The 18,810-nt window shown below is 41.0% G+C and overlaps 2 protein-coding genes across 8 annotated transcripts in view; one reads left to right on the top strand and one right to left on the bottom strand.

Annotated features, from left to right (window-relative positions):
• Nucleotides 1-352: 352 nt before the first annotated feature.
• Nucleotides 353-8,207, bottom strand: LOC135503578 (gametogenetin-binding protein 2-like). 2 transcript variants are annotated; one of them, XM_064797184.1, is made up of 12 exons: nt 7,979-8,207; nt 6,610-6,800; nt 6,242-6,385; nt 5,980-6,078; nt 5,444-5,554; nt 4,978-5,181; nt 4,461-4,641; nt 4,110-4,304; nt 3,549-3,828; nt 3,306-3,397; nt 2,874-2,990; nt 353-2,756 (listed from the first exon to the last, which is right to left on the bottom strand). In XM_064797184.1, exons 1-12 carry the CDS (start codon nt 8,066-8,068, stop codon nt 2,544-2,546), a joined length of 1,917 nt encoding a protein of 638 aa, XP_064653254.1. In that variant the 5' UTR covers nt 8,069-8,207; the 3' UTR covers nt 353-2,543. The 2 variants fall into 2 exon arrangements, with proteins under 2 accessions (XP_064653254.1, XP_064653255.1); XM_064797185.1 differs by having other exon boundaries at nt 4,461-4,638.
• A 432-nt stretch (nt 8,208-8,639) lies between these two features.
• LOC135503577 (ATP-dependent RNA helicase DDX55-like) overlaps nt 8,640-18,810 on the top strand; it is a 36,764-nt gene continuing 26,593 nt past the window's right edge. For 2 of the 6 annotated variants that reach the window (XR_010449923.1, XR_010449922.1), the window contains exons 1-14: nt 8,640-8,739; nt 13,288-13,425; nt 13,708-13,862; nt 14,067-14,160; nt 14,264-14,509; nt 14,744-14,868; nt 14,963-15,052; nt 15,333-15,540; nt 15,725-15,893; nt 16,137-16,269; nt 16,882-16,972; nt 17,302-17,472; nt 17,667-18,140; nt 18,672-18,717. Coding sequence is in view for 3 of the 6 variants with exons in the window: in XM_064797181.1 (XP_064653251.1) it covers nt 9,515-12,301 (2,787 nt within the window). In the remaining 3 variants the exon portion in view is untranslated. Of the gene's footprint in view, nt 8,740-9,503; nt 13,024-13,287; nt 13,426-13,707; nt 13,863-14,066; nt 14,161-14,263; nt 14,510-14,743; nt 14,869-14,962; nt 15,053-15,332; nt 15,541-15,724; nt 15,894-16,136; nt 16,270-16,881; nt 16,973-17,301; nt 17,473-17,666; nt 18,258-18,671; nt 18,718-18,810 lie in introns of those variants that run through there. The other 4 variants (XR_010449921.1, XM_064797182.1, XM_064797183.1 and 1 more) reach the window with 4 other exon arrangements.

The raw sequence follows: 18,810 nt of genomic DNA, 5'->3' as shown, positions 1-18,810 counted from the left end.
CCACCCCACTTCCTTTTGAGTTCCAATTACTCTAAGATTTCAGGTTCTTGCTAAATTGATGGTGCCTATTATCGACCCTTAGAATTTATGGCGACGGTGCTGTCATATCTTTCATAATCACTGAGCAAAGTTTTTATGAATCTTAGAAGATGATAAGTACTGTAAACTCAGTCAAGAACCATCATGACCTCAGCAATAACCATGTGCAGCTTGTAATGAAATAGAACAGCTGTTACCATGAGGAAAGCCCTCAAAAGGAAGACGAAAGCCCTTTTTCTGACCGATTACACTAAAACTTGCGTAGCCAGAGAAAACTTAGTTTTCTTCATCAGTAAAAACAACACAACAATGATTTATTCCTTTATTTATCACTTTATTCAGATACTTGCATCCCAGATTTACTTGAAACATAGGTAGCATAGGGTCAGCCAGCCGCTCAATGACCAAAGTTAAATGTTATCAAGTCCACACACTCTTCATATACAAACAGTTTTCTGCAACACAATTAAATATCCATTCTAAAAAAAAGACGGAAATGGCTCCATTGCTACTTCTGGCAAAAATCATTGAGGTACAAAGGTTATTATTTGACTATCAATCTAGAAACTACAAATCATCCCCAGCTCCTCTTCCAGTACAAGGACAAAATCAACAATCGGATAAGCCAAAGAATGATACCGTAGGCAGCCCTGCTTCAGTCAGTAACTGCAAAGTTAAATATGAAGATTTTGAAAGTTGTGACTGGCAATCGCAGCTCATTCAATGTAAAAAAATAGCCGCAAGTACAGAGTACAGCACTTCAGGCAAAAGGTAAATCAAAAGAGAGAAGCATGTGATTGTGCAGAAGTAGGCCTATGAAATGTCACATCACTGTTATTGCAAACACATCTGAGCATAATGACTTGTGAAAAAACTGTCCATTAAAACGTTTTTACCAGTCACATTCAAATAAAGACATGAGAACAAAATCCACTGCAAACACATCAAATTTTAATGACTTGTAAAAATGCAGTCCATTATAAGGTTTTTACAAGTCACATTCAAAAGACACGAGACCAGAATCCATTGTGGATAACTTCCATTTGTTCTAGTGTAAACTGGGTTATTGGCCCAAGGAAACGCTGACAGTGAAAGTTTTACTGATTTTGTGATTAGTGGTAGGGACAATTTAGAAAGAACAAAATGTGTTCAATTAGAGCATGCATCGTTGTGAAATGAATTGCCCCAATAGCCTAGACAGATGACAGAGGTAGGGGCCAGCCTATCATTGTCAATTACAGCAACGGCCTTCAAACATTCGGTTAGATACTACAACAATACCATCATAAATTTTACTGCCTTTCTTTCAGTATAATAATTCACTTATGACATGTGTGAGATTATCCTTGCACTTACTGATCATTTTTAACATGTTGGGTGCCCAGGGGTTATTACTTAATGGGTTAATTTCTAAATTATTACAGTTACAGGACTAAGGAAAATAACAACCAAGTTTGCATAGCAAGTTAAAAAATTTCAGCCTTCGACTTTACAAGTAAGAATATGTCCATTTTTTCAGTGTGTCTAATGTCTGGTAGTTCACATTAAAAGCAGTCAGGGAAGTAATGCATGTTGGGTCAATTTATGGTCATCATTTACCGGTGAGCAAGAACTAAACTTTTTTATACATTTCTTTTTAAGTGTGGACAAATGCATATATTTCTTTTCTGATATTCAAGATAGACAAATGTCCAACTAACAAAAGTTTCAGACCAAGGTAACTGAAATAACCTCGAAATTTCACAATCCGTTCAATAAATTACTTTCATACAAAATTAGCTGTCTCCATTTCACAATAACTGCCGCCTCCATTCAATAACCGGTTACACCTCTCGACATATCCAAGGCAAACGGGTCACTGAAATTTAAGAAAACTGGCAATTCTGGTATCCATATACAAGTATCTATTCGACCTGGTTCAAGAGGCAAACTAGAGGAACCATAAACCCTAAAATCACATCATTGTTCCGTCATCACCAAGAGCATGGGACACTTCCTTAAATACAGGCGCCCTTAACATACTGAAGAGTGAATTCCAAGACATTCAGGTGACAAGCATCAGTTGCATCATAATTTCAAACACTCTATATACAAATAGCATCTCGGATGCATTACTTCTCTGCATGTCACATTATACACCTGCTAGAAACAGCCCACAGCTTAGATATCACTTACTTTTTTCAAGTATGCCAACAGTGTTGAACGATTATGTGGATTATGGGAGGATGTGGATGATAGATTTCGTTAAGGAGGACTTTAATGCAGGGGTTCCATCCACAAGTTGTTGGGCAAAGAACGGTTGAGAGCAATAGACATAACTGTAGATCTACCTAGTTGGGTACCCAAGGTGTTAATTGCATACACTTCTTGATGGATTTATCATAAGACATCTCGAACTCGCATAAAGGTCAACCAAACTATCATCCACAAAATCCCAACCTCCATCATTAAAGTCTTAGTAACAAGTTGACAAAACTGTACAATTAAAGAAAAGAGCCAAGGGCCTATTCAGAGCCGAGATTCAAGTCTTTCATCGCATGATTCATTTTACAATTTGGATGCGCACACTGCCCATTACGACACATCATGTCAAAACGTTTCCGCAATGTCTCACGCAGCTCCTGACGCTTGGTAGACAGCAGTTTCGAATTTTCCTTGAATCTCTGGATGTCCTCTTCTGATATTGCATCACCTTCGTCTTCAGAAGAACATGACGCCTGCAAATTCAAATAAACAACGTTAGACTACTGTCTAGGAGCAGAGGATGCTACTTCTATATACACGACCTGATGGCGATTGTGATGTATCGTAAAACACGACTCCAGGAAACCTACCTCTAACATATCTTGTAAACTGAGTGTCGTTCTGTAGTGGGAATCTTTGGAAGGGCTGGAGTCGTTCTGTTGCGGTTCCACTTGAACTGCTTTACCTAGGTCTCTGGTTGATTTACACTGAATAATTCAACAGAAATTTGTTAGTCTCAGACTGAGGATTAGTTGGCAGTGACAGTTGGTCCCCAAATTACTCAGCATTAACAATGAGACTCAAATAGATTGTGCAGTCAATTTTGCATTGATTTTCAGCACCTAAGACAAGAAGACAGAGCCAACCTTCCTTGAGGGCTATTACTATCGCGGTATTGGGAACGGTTTCTTAATTGTTGCCTTTCTTCCGTATTTTTAATCATCAGGTTCGTTTGGGAAATATTTTCTTTAAAGGCGAAAGCACACCGACAATGTTTTGATTTCCTTTGTACGATTACTTACTCGTCCTTTCTGCCTGCAACCTCCCTCTCTGCCGTCCCCTAACCACTCCTTGCACACGTCTGGAAGGTCGACAGTACATGGACTAGAGTTACCTGTGATAAACAAAAAGAGTTTACAGGGACAGTTCCAACATTAGCTAACATCATGGCGCAGGCAATCGATGACGCCATATAAAAGAAAAGAATATTTTATGTGACTATCCGTTTTGAGGTTGTACGAGTATGATCCAGCTCGGCTACTTACCATCATGGTTACAACTCTCCTCCGAACAAGCTATATCTGACCCATTTGAACTTGGCATACTGCAACTCTCGCATCCTTCATGGCCTGATGAGTACCCCGCATCACTCCGATTACTCAAACTCCCCGGCGGCGGAACCTTACAGCCTAGGGCGCGTAGATCCTGGTCTCCCTTACAGTCTGTACAAGAGTCGACGATTTTGTCCAAAGTGTTGTTGTTGGCAGAATGATCACGATCACAGTTTGCACAGTTGGTGATAGAGCAATTGGTATTTTCATCACACTGAAAACAAAGACATTTTCATGAGCAATAATTATCAGTCCGCTGACTCTTTCTCTAGGCAACTGGTATCAGAGCAGACCACAAACCGTTTTAGCATAACATGACAGAAATTTAAATCATAATTTCTATTGCAATTTTCAAATACCATACATCGGTCTATTGAAATTTGATATTATCAAATGATAGGTGCTTTATCAAATTTCAACTGCATGCAAGCTGTGCAAAAGATTATTCGTGAATCAGCAATTTGACCGTTCACTACACCAAAATCATCAACTTACCTCACACTTATCACCACCAGTATCACTGTTTTGTTCCGGGCACCACCCATTCTCAACCGGACCTCCTTTGTTTTTCTTCTTCTTACGTTTCTGTCGCTTCTGCTCGCGTTTCTGCTCTTTGGCTATTTCCTCTGCAAGCAGCTCCTCGCACATCAGCTCCAAGTTTGATTTGCCCTGCTTCTTCTCCAGGGCAACCTGTCAAAGAGAGTGAAAGACTTAAAGACTGCTGGGCTTTTGCCCAAGTTGCAAAGGGATCACCCTAGCCGTGTTTGGTGAGACAACCAATACCTCCATTCGGGTTCCGGTATCAATTCCTTAAACTAAAAATCTGGCATCAAGCAATCAACCTACCTCAAAGTTCTTCTTCAATGATTCAACCCCCAAACAGAACAATATCTGCCAAGTCTGTTCCTCGGCACGGAGCTTCTGCCAGATACGATGAAGCCTCTCATACAAATGTATCCCCAGGCAAGTCAGGACCTCTTCTTGTGCAATGTCCAAAGTCTTGGCATGCCGTTCCCTGCGGCTACTGCTGGTGCAAGATGGGAGATATAAAAACAAATCAAAATTTTTGTTGTGACAATAATGAGGCCAAACCAGTAGTCCTCATATAAGACAAAAGCATAGCCTCAAGACTGAAGTCAGAAGATGCATAACACACCCGTGAGGTCCAGGGTTCGATTCAGGGTTGGTCCCGGTCTCAAGTGATAGAGAGGGCCCCTTTCTTTAACAGCTGCGGAGACTCCAGTTTCCTCCTACTTTCATCACAATTGCCCAATACTGTTTTTACACCTAATAATGTCCGAGTTCGATGGTCAGCTCTCAACAGTCACCTCAATTTTTTTTCAGTTTAAAGAAATCCACCCACCTGCCAAGTAACTCTGGCTCAGCACGATGAATGATCTGCTCAATGAAGTCAGTATCACAGTGAATATGGAGGTGTCTGTCCTGTGGACAACAGCGGAGACCTTCATACAGGGCTGGACAGTAACCTTTCTCAGAGTTGGAGTTGACTTCGCCAACCAATATGCTGTACGCACGCTGAACCTTAGACTTGCAGTCGGAGCAGAATCTGAAATGAGTGAAAAAATATTTCAAGGTCTTTGGCAGAAATTCTGCAGCTATGTGAGTTTATCTTATCTTCTTGCAGTGGCAACAGAAAGCTGTCATTTCTTCTTGGCCATCAATTTTCTTGTTTATGGATGTACTACAGAACCAGGCCTATGTCTCTGATAAACCTGGCTGTCGTCTTTCGTTGACATTCCCCTCTTGAACCACTGAGCTTTGTCCTTTAGAACAGTTGAAGAAACAAAACTAATTTAGTCGACACTCACCTGTGCTTTCTGAGGTATGTTTCTAAGGTATCCAAGAGACTATCAGCATCGATAAGGACAACCTTTTCCCTGCATTCTTTCGATAACACATCCCAGACATCAGTCCAAGTCCTGAAAATATCAAATAAGATATCAAATGTGTAGCATACACAGAAGTTATGCATTTAAAGAAATATTCGTAATCTGACGTAACAAAATATGTCAAATGTCAACCATCATGTAACATTTAATGCCGAATTCAGACCTTGTAGGTAAATCAGTTCTTTGACATGCAATGAACCTTAAAACGACTTTTTACAATGCTTATTGGCAGATGAATCAACTGTGTTAACAAGGAATACCATATGAGATTTCCAAAATGAAATACCTAAGAGTTGAGGGATTGGAGTTCTTTTCTTGATCCACATATTATGTTTTGACACAAATGAGAATAATATCAGCCAAAATCACATCATGCAGACTCAACCAAGGACATTTTTCAGTCTATGATGTTTGTTTCACTGACAACGTACCCCAAACATTTCACTTCAACTTACCCCAAGCATTTCACCTTGTGTGTTTCCAGGGAATGTAGTGTACACCGCTTATTCTTTCTGCTCTTGGGAATCGAGTCCACAATTGTGCTGAATTTGGACCTGAAAGTAAAACAAGAAAATAATGTGATCAAAGAAATCACCAAGGAAAACAATAAATTCCACAAGTATAAATTCAACTCGAACCAATTAGAAGTGCTTCAACATGTGCAAAACAGATTTAGTGACTGGCTTGATGTTAGGTAGCACAAGTTTCAACACTTACCCATGCACGTGAAATAAAGCATACATCGCTTTGGGATCTAACAGGTAGTTTCGGTTTATGGACAGCTCAGAATCCTTTGTGATCACCAATGGTTCCAGAGCAGGATGGCTTGAACGTGCAAGCTGACTGAACAACCTCTCAACACTGAAATGAAAGACGAAATGTACTCTGTACATGTCTGAAGTGTTAGAAGCAATATTCAAAGCCCCTGAATAATGACAATGCCATATATCATCTAGTTTAAGTGAGTTATGATTGATGAGCTTACTGTAGTGTAAATGATAACTGAAACACTGAAAAAAAGCTGGCCAGATATTGAGATTACCACCCTACAGACAGTCAATTCGTTATTTTCATCTCTTACTTACCTCCTCCGACAGCCTACACACGGCACCTTCTGTGATAACAGGTGAAAAATATCACTGTCTTTAACCAAAAGGGCGATAGCTACTTCATCTTTTGTCAACGCTGAAAACTTCTGGACAAAACTTTCCATCTCTTTCTGTTTGATGCTCCCCTTCTCACAGCCCAAGCAGCTGTCATTGAATTGCATCACCATCTGAAAAGACAGATTTAGAATTTTGTGACTGATCAGTATTGGAATAGAGTTCGCAATTCAGCAAGTGAGACAGAGACAAATCATCCTTCTAATTTTAGAAGACACTAAAACAATCCTATGGAGGCCGCCAGAATAAGTATTATTATGGAGTAAAATTATGGTCAACTTGCACCAATTGGGGCCAGTTGACCATGATTTGTAAGCATAGTATTGGGAAGGGTGCAGCCGACTACAAATTTTACTTTGCTGCTTTGGCTTTTTCTCTCTTCATATGTGAATAGTCAGCACCATATACTACTATGCTTACAACAAGACCACTTTGAATTCAAAACCAGGAAACAAGTACATGAGACCCTGCACCAGTGATCCCTATTCCACACATAGCCAATACCATAAACAAATCAATACTAACTACTTGTGGGAAATTGATTGAATGTGGTCAATACATCATCAAACATGAATGGCCTCCATGTACTTTAGAATGGAATAAACAGATGTCTTCAGTCTTACAAATAAATCGACTCCAGACCAAAATCATCATATTTACAATGTGTGGTGTTAACTACAAACATTCTCTAAGTCACAAACTTCCTGACACTGACAGTCAATGCACGGTCCACTTCATAAACTTACTGCCCTGCGTTCAACTTGATTTTGATAGGCGTCATTCTGAGAGAGAAAGACGTATATCACACGGACAATCAGAACACATCAGCAGAGGGCCCACGCCGGATTCTATAGGCCTACGCCACTCATTGTTCCAGATGAGACACATTACTGGTTAGCTGGCTGGTCTTCGAATATGGTAAATCTATAGGCCTAGTTTGTAGAAACTGTTGTCAGTATTTTGTAGATTTGAACATGTTGAACGACATGCGTCCATTGCATCATCAACACGACTCACGGACACGGTCATGCTTGCCTTCAGCTGCGATCGTCATTGAGACATGATTGACTGCCACTGCCATGCCAGCTAGCCTAGTGGCAGTAGTGCCATGCAATGCATCGCATGCCAGGTGCAGGTCTAGGCATAGTCTACACTCTTCCATCCAGAGCTGTGCTTCCTCTAGGCCCTACCATGAGCTATCGAAGCCACGAAATGGGGGGGGGGGGGATTTACATGTTACAGGACAGGCAAGATATATAAAGATAGGACTTCTTCAAGGAATGCGACATACCGTGAGAGTGTCGTCAACAACCAGTGGAAGTTGTCGCCTCTCGAATTCGTAGTCTTGCAATCCTGGGCAAACTTTTACCAGTTTTGCCATACTTCTGATGTTTTATTGTAACCCGAATGTGTCAAGTTTCTGCTCGATTAATTTCACAAACTATAAATGGTATATATTGGTAGAAAAAGCGATCTTTTTCGCTGTATTTTGCGGGCTCCTGCCGAAAGTACTGTCGACCATAACCGTTTAACTCAGCCACAATTCGAGTGATACTGAGCCTTCAAATTAGTTCTTAATTCAGGTCTTATATTGAAGAACTCAAAGCCGATTATTACTTAAAATTTAAAATAAAACAAAACTATGGTTAATATCAGTCAAAAGAAAAAGTTTGTGATTAAAATTCGTCGTATTTCAATAAAAAAGTAATATTTGCTTATTTTTGCGGATAAATACATCTAAAAGTAGTTTCCCAAATACCCTCCACACCAGTAGAACAGGAACTTGGTATTTGAAATCTATAATGAGCCTAAGAATAAAAAAGCAATTTAGGTTTATGCAGCATATTTGAAATATTTTATTTTAGTTACCAGATTATTTGTTCTAAAAATGGTAAAATTACTGTAGATAAACACCAATATTGAAATATACCGCACACCTGTTTTGAGAATAATACAATGGAGTCGGAGTGGCGTAATTTGCCCGTAAAATTCAACAAATCCGTCCTAAAATCACTCAGGCAATTAAGATTCCAGCACGCAACCCCTGTTCAAGTAAGTTCGGTTTTTTTAGCATTGTTTTTTATCCACCATTTTCCAAACATTGAGAGGAATCTCTAGATGTAGAGGTTCGAAAAAGCGTAAACAGTTGAGAAGTTGTGTGCCATGTGGTGGTGTAACAGGAAAAGTTGTCCCCAGGGCAAATAGTCCTAGGAGTTGCTCATGGCCATGATAGCATAGGATATGCTGATCTATTAGCGTTGGGCATTTGTATCCGTTTATATGCCACTGAGTCGTCATATCCTTAAGATAAGACATCTTGACGGCTGTTGCACATTTTTGGTTGTCCCAGCCCCAGCCCAGGGGGCGGGGCAGGGCAGGGCAGGCCTCATCGGATGGTACTGGTAGGCTATAAAAGTTGTTTTGTGGAATATTCGATAAAGGCATAGAATGCCTTGAAATATGCATACTGTTGTTTTTATATATTTTGTAAATTCAGGACGTCTTTCAATTAGTTTGTTTCGAGCAGTTTCATTGGTCATCCAGTTAGTTATGATTGATGGTGCGTACGGATCGGATCGGTGATGATGACAGAGACTTGAGGATAAAATCGTTGCACACCGCTGATACTACATGTAAATTGGCATGGCATGTGAGGGCTGCAGTGAAAGTCAAATTAACCATCAATCCTTGTCTTCATGAACAGACCATGAATGATGGATAGACATCTCGGACATACATAACGGAGCATCATCAAGCAAAGAAAACAGACGTGTGTCGGGTACCTATATAATTGGTCGTTTTACATGTACTTGCAGGATCACTGAAGATGGAGGACTTCGTGTCTAAAGAAAACAAGTTCAGTTCTTTGGAAGGAAATCTAACCAAGGAACAGCTTGATGAATACCATCAGATGAGGTCTTCTACTGCTGGTCTTGTGGAATCTAGCGACAACACCTCACACGATGATATTGATGTCGATGTCTCGGCTCTCGAGAGCCTGGCTTCCGTTGCAACGTTTGTCCAGGAGAAGGAACAGGTTATTGAAGTACAGGTCGAAAGAGACCAAGTTGTTGATGGTTCCTCTACACAAACACTCTTCCACGCAGTGGATCCTTCGACATCAATGATGACGACCATTGATGTCAATAGCGAGTTGACTATCAAATATTTGAAAGGGGAAGTGGAGTTTGTTGAGTTCATGAAGCAGATGTTTTATGCTGATAAAGAGGCTGAACCTGAAGAAGGTGGTCCCGATCTTCCTGCTGAAGCAGACAACCTACATGTAGACCAGCCTGCAGACGACACTATTGAAATGGAAGAGGAACCATCAGCATCCACATCTCAAGAACCAGACAGTCCAAAAAAGAGAAAGAAGCGGACGCGTAAGCTGCATTCTCGGCTGCCGAAGGACTTGCAGGGTTTGATGGGAGAGGCGAATCTAATGTTTGCACGCGGTAAACGTGATGAGGCTATCAAGATGTGTATGGAAGTAATCAGACTGGCCCCAAATGCGCCGGAACCTTTCCAGACACTTGGGATGTTGTATGAAGAGCTGGATGATACAGATAAAGCGATGCAGTTCCACTTGATAGGCGCTCATCTTGCCCCATCTGACTCCGACCAGTGGTGCAAACTTGCCGAGATGGCCATCGAACTTGGAAAGCTTAAAGACGCATGCCAATATTATACCAAAGCCATAAGGTACGACCATGATAACACCAACCTGATATTTCAGAGGAGTCAGCTCTACCAAGAAGTTGGAGATATGCATTTAGCTATCGATGGATTCCACAATGTGCTAAGGCTGCTTCCTCAAACTGAGGGGGAACGATATCTGCAGTTGGCTAGAGATTTGACTAAGAAGTTGCACGGATTGAAGAAGATTCCGGAAGCAATACAAACAATGGAAAAAACATTTGAAAAGCATCAGGACAAAGTTACATCTGAGGATGTGAATCTACTTGTAGAACTGTACATGTCGCAGCAAAATTATAAGCGACCTATGGCTCTCTTGGTCGAGTCGTGTGGAGCTGTGTTGACAACAGCTGATGGGCGTGCTTTGGATGGCACTGCTGCCAAAGAACTGGTTGCCAACGATGAGGAGAGAGGAAAGTTAAAAAGTGTAGAAATCTCTGAGCAAATTCCGATTGATCTCCGCGTAAAGCTGGTGCTCTGCTTGATTCATTTGATGATGCTCAAAGTTGTTCCGGCCCTGCTGGCACCCCTGTTTGATGAAAGCCCCAATGACATGGGTGATCTTTACCTCGATGTGGCAGAGGCATTCATGGAGAAAAGCGTCTACAAGCAAGCAAAGCCGATCCTTGCTACTCTCGTCCATTCAGACTCTTATAATTTGGCGGCAGTTTGGTTCATCTATGGAGAGTGCCTGAATGCCCTTGGTGAGCAAGGCAATGCAGCAGAGGCCTTTAAACATGTCGTTGAGCTAGCGCCACAGCACTTTGGTGCTAGAGTCTCACTCTCCGCAATACAACAACAGTTAGGGAAGCCTGAGGAAGCTCTTAGAGCCCTGACTCAAGAAACTGGTAAGATTGCTGAGGAAATAACTGGGCAGGACATGAGGTTGTTGCTTCACAAGACTCTTCTGTTGCACTCACAAGGGAAACTCGAGGAGTTCCTGGACTTGAGTAAGAAGATGTTGTTCAGTCACTTCAAGGACATCCTCCAGCCTGGGCACTTGTCAGTCATCCTCAACTTCCGCACACGAAAGCATAGAAAATTTGCTCTCAAACAGATGCTGGGGTCAGGCACACATTCCAGACTACAAGGAGCTCCATGTTTTGATGGCAACAGCGCTTTACCTCTTGATGATGTTTGGGAGCTTTATTTGAAGGTTTGCAACACACTTGTGAACGTCAAAAGATATGACGAATTTGAGGATTTAGCCATTATTGCTTTGACTGTGCCTCAGTTCAATGATGATGCGAGTAAGGCGAAGGAGTCAGAGTTCATCTGCCTCATGGCATTCATCCTCAACAACAATGGAAACTACGCCTATAATTTCATCAAGGAGTTCTGTTTGAAGGAAGTTGAGAACCATCGTGCTTGGAATCTGTTCTCTCAGACTGTAACAATTGCTGAGCACCAGAGACACAACAAGTTTCTCATCAGGCTTATGCTGAAACATCCGAACAACATTGCCATAGGTTTACTGAATGCCCACCAGTCCCTTGTCGGTGGAAACTACAAGTATGCTCTGACTGACTTTATTTCTGCATACCGCCAAATGCCACGCGATCCGCTTATCTCGCTGAGTATCGGTGTCACCTTCATCCAGCTTGCCTCGATCAAATTTGCCATGAAGCGTCATCTATTGCTAACACAGGCGTGTGTTTTCCTGAACAAGTACATGGAACTGAGAGGAGAGTGCCAGGAATCCTTTTACAACATGGGCCGAGCTTTTCATCAGTTAGGCCTTTACCATGTGGCAATACACTACTATGATAAGGTGTTGACTCTTCCGTGTCCCGTGGAAGATGAGAGGGGGCTATTTGACTTGAAGCGAGATGCTGCATTTAACCTGTGCCAGATCTATAAGAACAGCAAGTCAGATGAAATGGTTCATTACTTGATGCAGGAATACTTAGTAGTGTAGATGTATGGTTTTCCTGCATTTACAACACTGTACAAGACAAAACAATAGCTTTCGATTGGTTTAGAATGCATCATACTGAGAGTTGTGAAAAGGGCGATTGGTGATGAGAACTTGTGCCTGTTATTAAGTGATGTTATGATAGGATCATTGGAAGTGTAGAACAATGTATGTGAATAGGCAGTATTGGGTATTTTTTGAAGGAGGTTATTTGGAGGAGACTTTCAAGTTACTGTGTCAGATTTATAGATCAAGTTCGTGCACATTTCTCGTTATGTTTGACTCAAAGAGACTGACTCTACATATGTTTAAAAATATTATCGGCACTTGGATATTTTGTGGTTGTCTGAGGATTGTTTGCCAATTTATAGTAATTCTTGATGGACTTGATTGAGTTCTATGAAATGAATGCGATCAAATGCATAAAAGAACTTGATAGTATTCTCGGAAATTTTGCCTGGAGTTGTGAATATTTTAGACAGTGGTGTGGAAGAACAAAGTGAAAATACAGTGAAAATACTACATAATTGGAAGGAGGAAGTGGAGAAGCAACTTTGTCCTGCTGGAGTGTGAATGCTACAGTTCTATACTGAAATGCATACAAATGCTTTGATTGAATAAATGAATTGAAACCAAGCTAAGAAACTCCTCTAGGATCCTCAATGTTCAGTGGATGCAAATCAAAGAGTTCAAAGAAAAAACACATCAGAGCAGGTCAAAAAAAGGTCAAAATCTTTTAACCTTTTTAAAAAAGAAAAGTGCTTTTAAAAATTGTCATAGAAAATTGGAGTAAAAGGTCATGAAATTTTATATTTCTGGCAATGATCTCTTGCATCAAAATACTTGAAAATTATGCAATGTACATGTATTTAAACCAAGTTCACTTTTGTTGCGATTTTACACCTTTGTATCCAAGAGAGTTCACCTTGAATAATTTTGAGGTAGAGTAGACAGGTGGACTTTACCTATGATGATTCTTATCTTTGCAGGCATCATGTATTCCGTTGTTTATGAAGAACAAAGATGTAGCAGCAGAGGCTGTGACAGGTAGTGGCAAGACGTTGGCGTTTCTCATTCCGATAATAGAAATACTACTGAGGAGAGAAGAGAAACTTAGAAAATGTGATGTAAGTGATCTTTTGACGAAGAGAGAAGCGCTTCTACAGCATCTGTGAGATTCATCATAATGGGTTGGTTTATTGTCATTAAAAGTTATCATCATCATCATCATCATCATTACTGGTGTTGTAACCTGCAGAGTTGTGGAGCAGCGAAGTCTGATAAGGAATTTGTTTGCATTACATGTATATTTATGTTTTTATATTGCAAAAATGGACAGTTTTGAACATCGGAGAAAATGTATTCTATCTGTTAGCAATGGCATTCAGTTATTATTATGATTTCTTTAGATCGGGGCAATCATAATAGCCCCAACTCGAGAACTAGCCAACCAGATTGATGAGGTTTTGACAAACTTCTTGATAAATGTTCCGGAGTTCACCAAGCTACTCTTCATTGGAGGGAACTCTCCTCAGTCTGACATAGATGCATTCAAAAGCAAAGGGTGAGTTTAAAAATGAGTGTTACCATCATCAATGCTAATCCTTGAATAGATTTTATTTTAAATTGATCTGTTATATTGAGTAACTTGAGAAAGGTTATGTTTGACAAGGTCCTGCTCCAAATGGTAATTTCTCATAAGCAGTGTTCGCTCAAATATAAACATGCTTTGGCCATTTGAGACTAATGATTCTATTCCCCATTTTAGCGGTCATATCATCACGGCTACACCTGGTAGATTGGAAGATCTGTTCAGTAGAGTGTCCCCTGGTTTCAACTTGGCTGCCAGTGCTAAAGCTATGGTAAGTACCTTGTGTATGATGTATATCAAACAATGTTTCCACAAAGCCAGCGCTGTGCGCGCTATATAAGAATGCAATATTATTATCATCAATTTGATTTCAGGAAGTCCTGGTCTTGGACGAAGCTGATCAATTACTCGACATGGGGTTCGAAAAGAGCCTCAACATGATCTTCAGTTACCTCCCAAAACAGAGGCGAACTGGCCTTTTTTCTGCCACACAAACACAAGAAGTGGAGGCACTGATTCGGGCCGGTTTGAGAAATCCTGTGAGAATTTCAGTGAAGGAGAAAAACCAGCCAGCTGTCGTAGAACAGAGAACACCATCATCGTTAAACAATTACTATCAAGTAAGAAAATATAACTTGAAATGAGCATCTGTCCACCCCGGGTCATGACAGTTTCGATGTTGATTTGGCATATTGTGCTCGCATCATTGTTTCCAGGATGCCAAAGTGGAGTTGTTGCATGGCTTTGGATTGGAAGAGAAATACAACACCCAGTTTCTTTAAAGTATCTGAAATATTTTTGAATATGAACCTGAACTTGTGACTTTGACTATAAGTGCTCCCCTTCACTTTCAGATTTGCGAAGCCGACCAAAAGTTTAATCAGCTTGTTTATTTCCTTCGATCGCATCCAAAAGAGAAACACATGATCTTCTTCCGGACGTGTGCATGCGTGGATTACTTTGCTGTGGTTCTGACTCGGTGAGTAACACTGAAAGTACGTCTTCCCTGTACTTTAGCTATTAGATGAGTGTTTGGCCAACGTTTTGTTGACTGAATCTTGAATGTCTTTCAGGTTATTGCAGCAGACAGAAATTCTATGTATACATCGGAAAATGAAGGATAAGAGGAACAAAGTCTTCAGCAAATTCAAGAAAAAAACAAGGTAACAATCTTTAACATATGTCATGAGGCTCTCGGTAGTGACAGTCGTGGTAAAGCGTTTCAGATGAGCTCGGGTCAGAAAACAAGGAGGGGAGGAGCCTGGCCTTGTTAGCCGTTGTTGGCAACCAGTCTTGGAGAAGGAAAACTCTTATCAGAGCAGTAAATACCTGAAGAAATCCACTGAAGTTGGCAGGGGTCAGCCCTTGTGGTGTGGCTAGAGGTTTGGATAGTATGGTATTTGAAGCCACCATTATGATCCGAAGTGTTTCCTTTTGTTTCAGGGGTGTTCTAGTATGTACAGACGTTATGGCCCGTGGAATCGACATACCCCAGGTTCACTGGGTCATACAGTACGATCCACCTAGTTCAGCGAGCGCCTTCGTTCACCGGTGTGGAAGGACTGCCAGGATCGGTAACGAGGGAAGCGCTCTCGTCTTTTTGTTGCCGACGGAAGATACCTATGTGGAATTTATCAAGATTAACCAGAAGGTAACTAACAAATTTCTTATTAATGATCTTCACAACATGGATTTTGCAATGAGGCATGCGTGGCATGTATGGCCTAGAGCACTTTCATATACTATGTTATTTCGTTATTGCAGTTCTGCAGAAGTTTGAAGTGAAGGATAATCCTGTTTATAGAATCTACAATGTTTTTTCGCGTTATTTGCAGGTGCCATTGCAAGAGTATAGTGTTGAAGAAGAGGTGCCAAATGTTCTACCAAATGTTCAAGAAATTGCTGTGAAGGACCGTGATGTCTTTCAGAAGGGCACCAAGGCATTTGTGTCGTTTATACAAGCTTACTCCAAACACGAATGCTATTTGATATTCCGATCTAAAGGTAATTTCACTTTCTAAGATTAATTGACTGGTCAATCAATAACTGTATGAGAAGACCAGATTGAAGTTCACGCCAGGTTTAATTTGATGAATGAAAACAATCTATGATTAGTATGAAATCGTGGCTATGCGCCTTGCTTTGGGGCAAATGTCATCCCTCATGCAAGATTTCATGCCAAGTAACATTGAGAATGCAGCCTTTTAACAATTTATGTTATATGTATGCCACTTTCTTCGATTTTAGATTTGGACTTCCCTAAACTTGCCAAAGGGTTTGGTTTGATGAGGCTGCCAAAAATGCCAGAGCTGAAGGGCAAAAGGTTACCAGAATTCGATGAGAAGTACAGGGGATTTGACTTCAATAGTATACCATTCAGGTGAGTAAAATTGTTGACACTGCGCCCAATAGTGCTGAAATATTGCTGCCTTCAATGCAGGAAAACAAGGAGCCTCATGGCCTAGTGGTTTACACTGCTGGTCACCACGCAATAGGGCCCGGGTTCGATCCCGGGGAGAACCCATGATCGTATGTCTGGATTTCAAGGAACTAAAAATTCCTGGCTCTTCACAGTCCTTTGAATGAGAATCAAAACCGAGGTTCCTTGTACCTGGTGTCTATGCCAGGGCAAGCTAAGACCCCACCAAGTGAGAAACATGAGTAGCTTGCGTGGACTCGATCTCTCTCGCCAAAGTCGGACCACCAGGCCAATAAACCCAATTGGCGCCTAACTGTAGTGGCACACAGGATACGCTCATCCCGCCTTGGAGGAGGATTACTCCTAGGAGAATGACCGCTCCAAGTGCAGAGCGAACGCTAAAGAAGAAGAAGAAGACGAAGAAGAAAATGCAGGAAAACCTGACGGTCACAGCCTAGTTTGTGACATCGAAAGACCAAAGAATCTGATACTGTCGTTGAATCCTGAGAAGAGAGGAGTAAGATCTAAATACCTCTTTTCGTTTGGTGATCTATCAATGCATTTTCATTGCAGGGACAAAGGGAGAGAAAAGCAACGACAGATAGAGCTGAAGAAATTCCAAGAGGGAAAGGTGCAACGGAGGGAGAAGTTTAATAAGAAAAAGGTGGGTTGAATTGAACCAAATAGACATTATATCAAGATTTATGAAGTGCAGTTTTTGTAAGCCGGGGTTTTCTCTTAGCAACATGTTACTCTTTCATATGCCGTCATTCAGTTAATGTACCTTTAAGGGGTAACATTAGACGGGCAATACTAGTTAGTGCAGTGCATTAGTGCTACAGGTACATTTGACCCTTATTAGGCAGTACCCATTCACTCATTCCCTGGGTACGGATATTGCATGTTTGAGGTGAACTGACACTTCTATCAGTTGAACTGGTTTGCAGTAAGGTTGACTCTATGTTATATGAACGCATCCCTTTTTGTTTTCAGGCCCAAACCGTGCCCTGGTCAGACCAAAAACAGAGGAAAGAGAAACGAAAGAAGAGGAAGGAGGTGAAAGAGTTGAAGGCACAGAAGAGGAAAGTTGAGGAGTTTGATGAGGGGGAGCTCGACGATTTAGCTGCTGATGTCCGCCTGATGAAAAAACTAAAGCAAGGCAAGGTGAGTTGATGTAGCAATATTGAGACACTGAGTTGAGCGCTTATGTTCAATGATGTCTTAATTGGCATTATGGGTATCAGATGCAACAAGATTTGATGTCATATTTAAGGAAACTAGCACCCTGGAGTGGACTTTCTGAATCTGAATCTGATTTACAGTCGATCTCTAAGAATTTTCCTCCTATGTCATTTCAGATATCGAAAGAAGAATTTGATGAGGAGTTTGACGATGGCAGTGATGTGGACGAAACGAAAACTTGATAGGGACTATTACAATTCGCATGGAACTCGTACATATTTCACTTTGATCCTAGTGATTTGCTTCACTGAACTTCCTCTGACAATGGCAGTGATAGTAAAGGAGCATTGGCTTATCAAAGGGACTATCTATATTCTGGTTGATGGAAATCGCATAAGGGAACTCACAGAAGAGAGACTTGTAACAATCTAACCTTGACTGACAAGAGCTCCCGATCACCAAACAGGCTTCATATCTACATGGGTCAACTTGGATCTAAATGATGACAATCTAATGAATATCCACATAACGACACATAACTGCTATTGGAGGAATTTGTCTTGGAACGGAGCAAATGACTTTTGTTTGAGGACAGTCTTCTGCATCAATCTGCCATGCCTCTAAAAAATTACCCTGTTCCTGATGCTGGTGTAAGTTTGTGCAGAACATTTTCTCATGAGGTAACGTTTGCATTTGATAGATTACTGCATGCTCTCAGACAAAAATTGCCAATCCATATATTTTATAAATACACCTAATCTCAGTACATCTTACTTGTTCTTCTTCTTTGGCATAAACTCTTTTTTGAGCATTTGTGCCACAACAGTTGGGCACTGATTGAGTAATTGACCTTGGGATGCCATCTTCAGTAATGGAGGAAGAGTCTATCACACAACATACATGTACATTGGATTAGTTGTCAGCTTGCTTGCCCTGGGATTGTTGCCAGGGACAAGGAATCTCTCTGTATAATGCCTCACTGGAGGGACGTGAACAATGAAAAAAGGCATGTGCCAAAGGTCACAAGGACATCATTGGATTGGATCTGGAGAAGGCATGGCACTATTACAAATGGCCGAGTCTATGGATTGATGTCAACTGTTCTATGGCTATGGTGAAGAAATTACACTGTACTGTAGTTGGCCATGGCATTCTATTTTAAAATGTGGCTTTTCTTTCAGGTATCCTGTCCACTCTCTTTCCAACTTCTGTTTCACAGGTTAGAAGGTAAGGGGTCATCTAAATATTAATTGGTAATTAAAACTATTGCTTCTTTGCTGCCATCATCCATGGTCTACTGCTCTTATTGAGACGTCCTTC

Source organism: Lineus longissimus, chromosome 2 (genome assembly GCF_910592395.1).
Source record: "Lineus longissimus chromosome 2, tnLinLong1.2, whole genome shotgun sequence".
Classification (NCBI taxonomy): domain Eukaryota; kingdom Metazoa; phylum Nemertea; class Pilidiophora; order Heteronemertea; family Lineidae; genus Lineus; species Lineus longissimus.
This window is presented reverse-complemented; position numbering and strand designations above follow the sequence as displayed.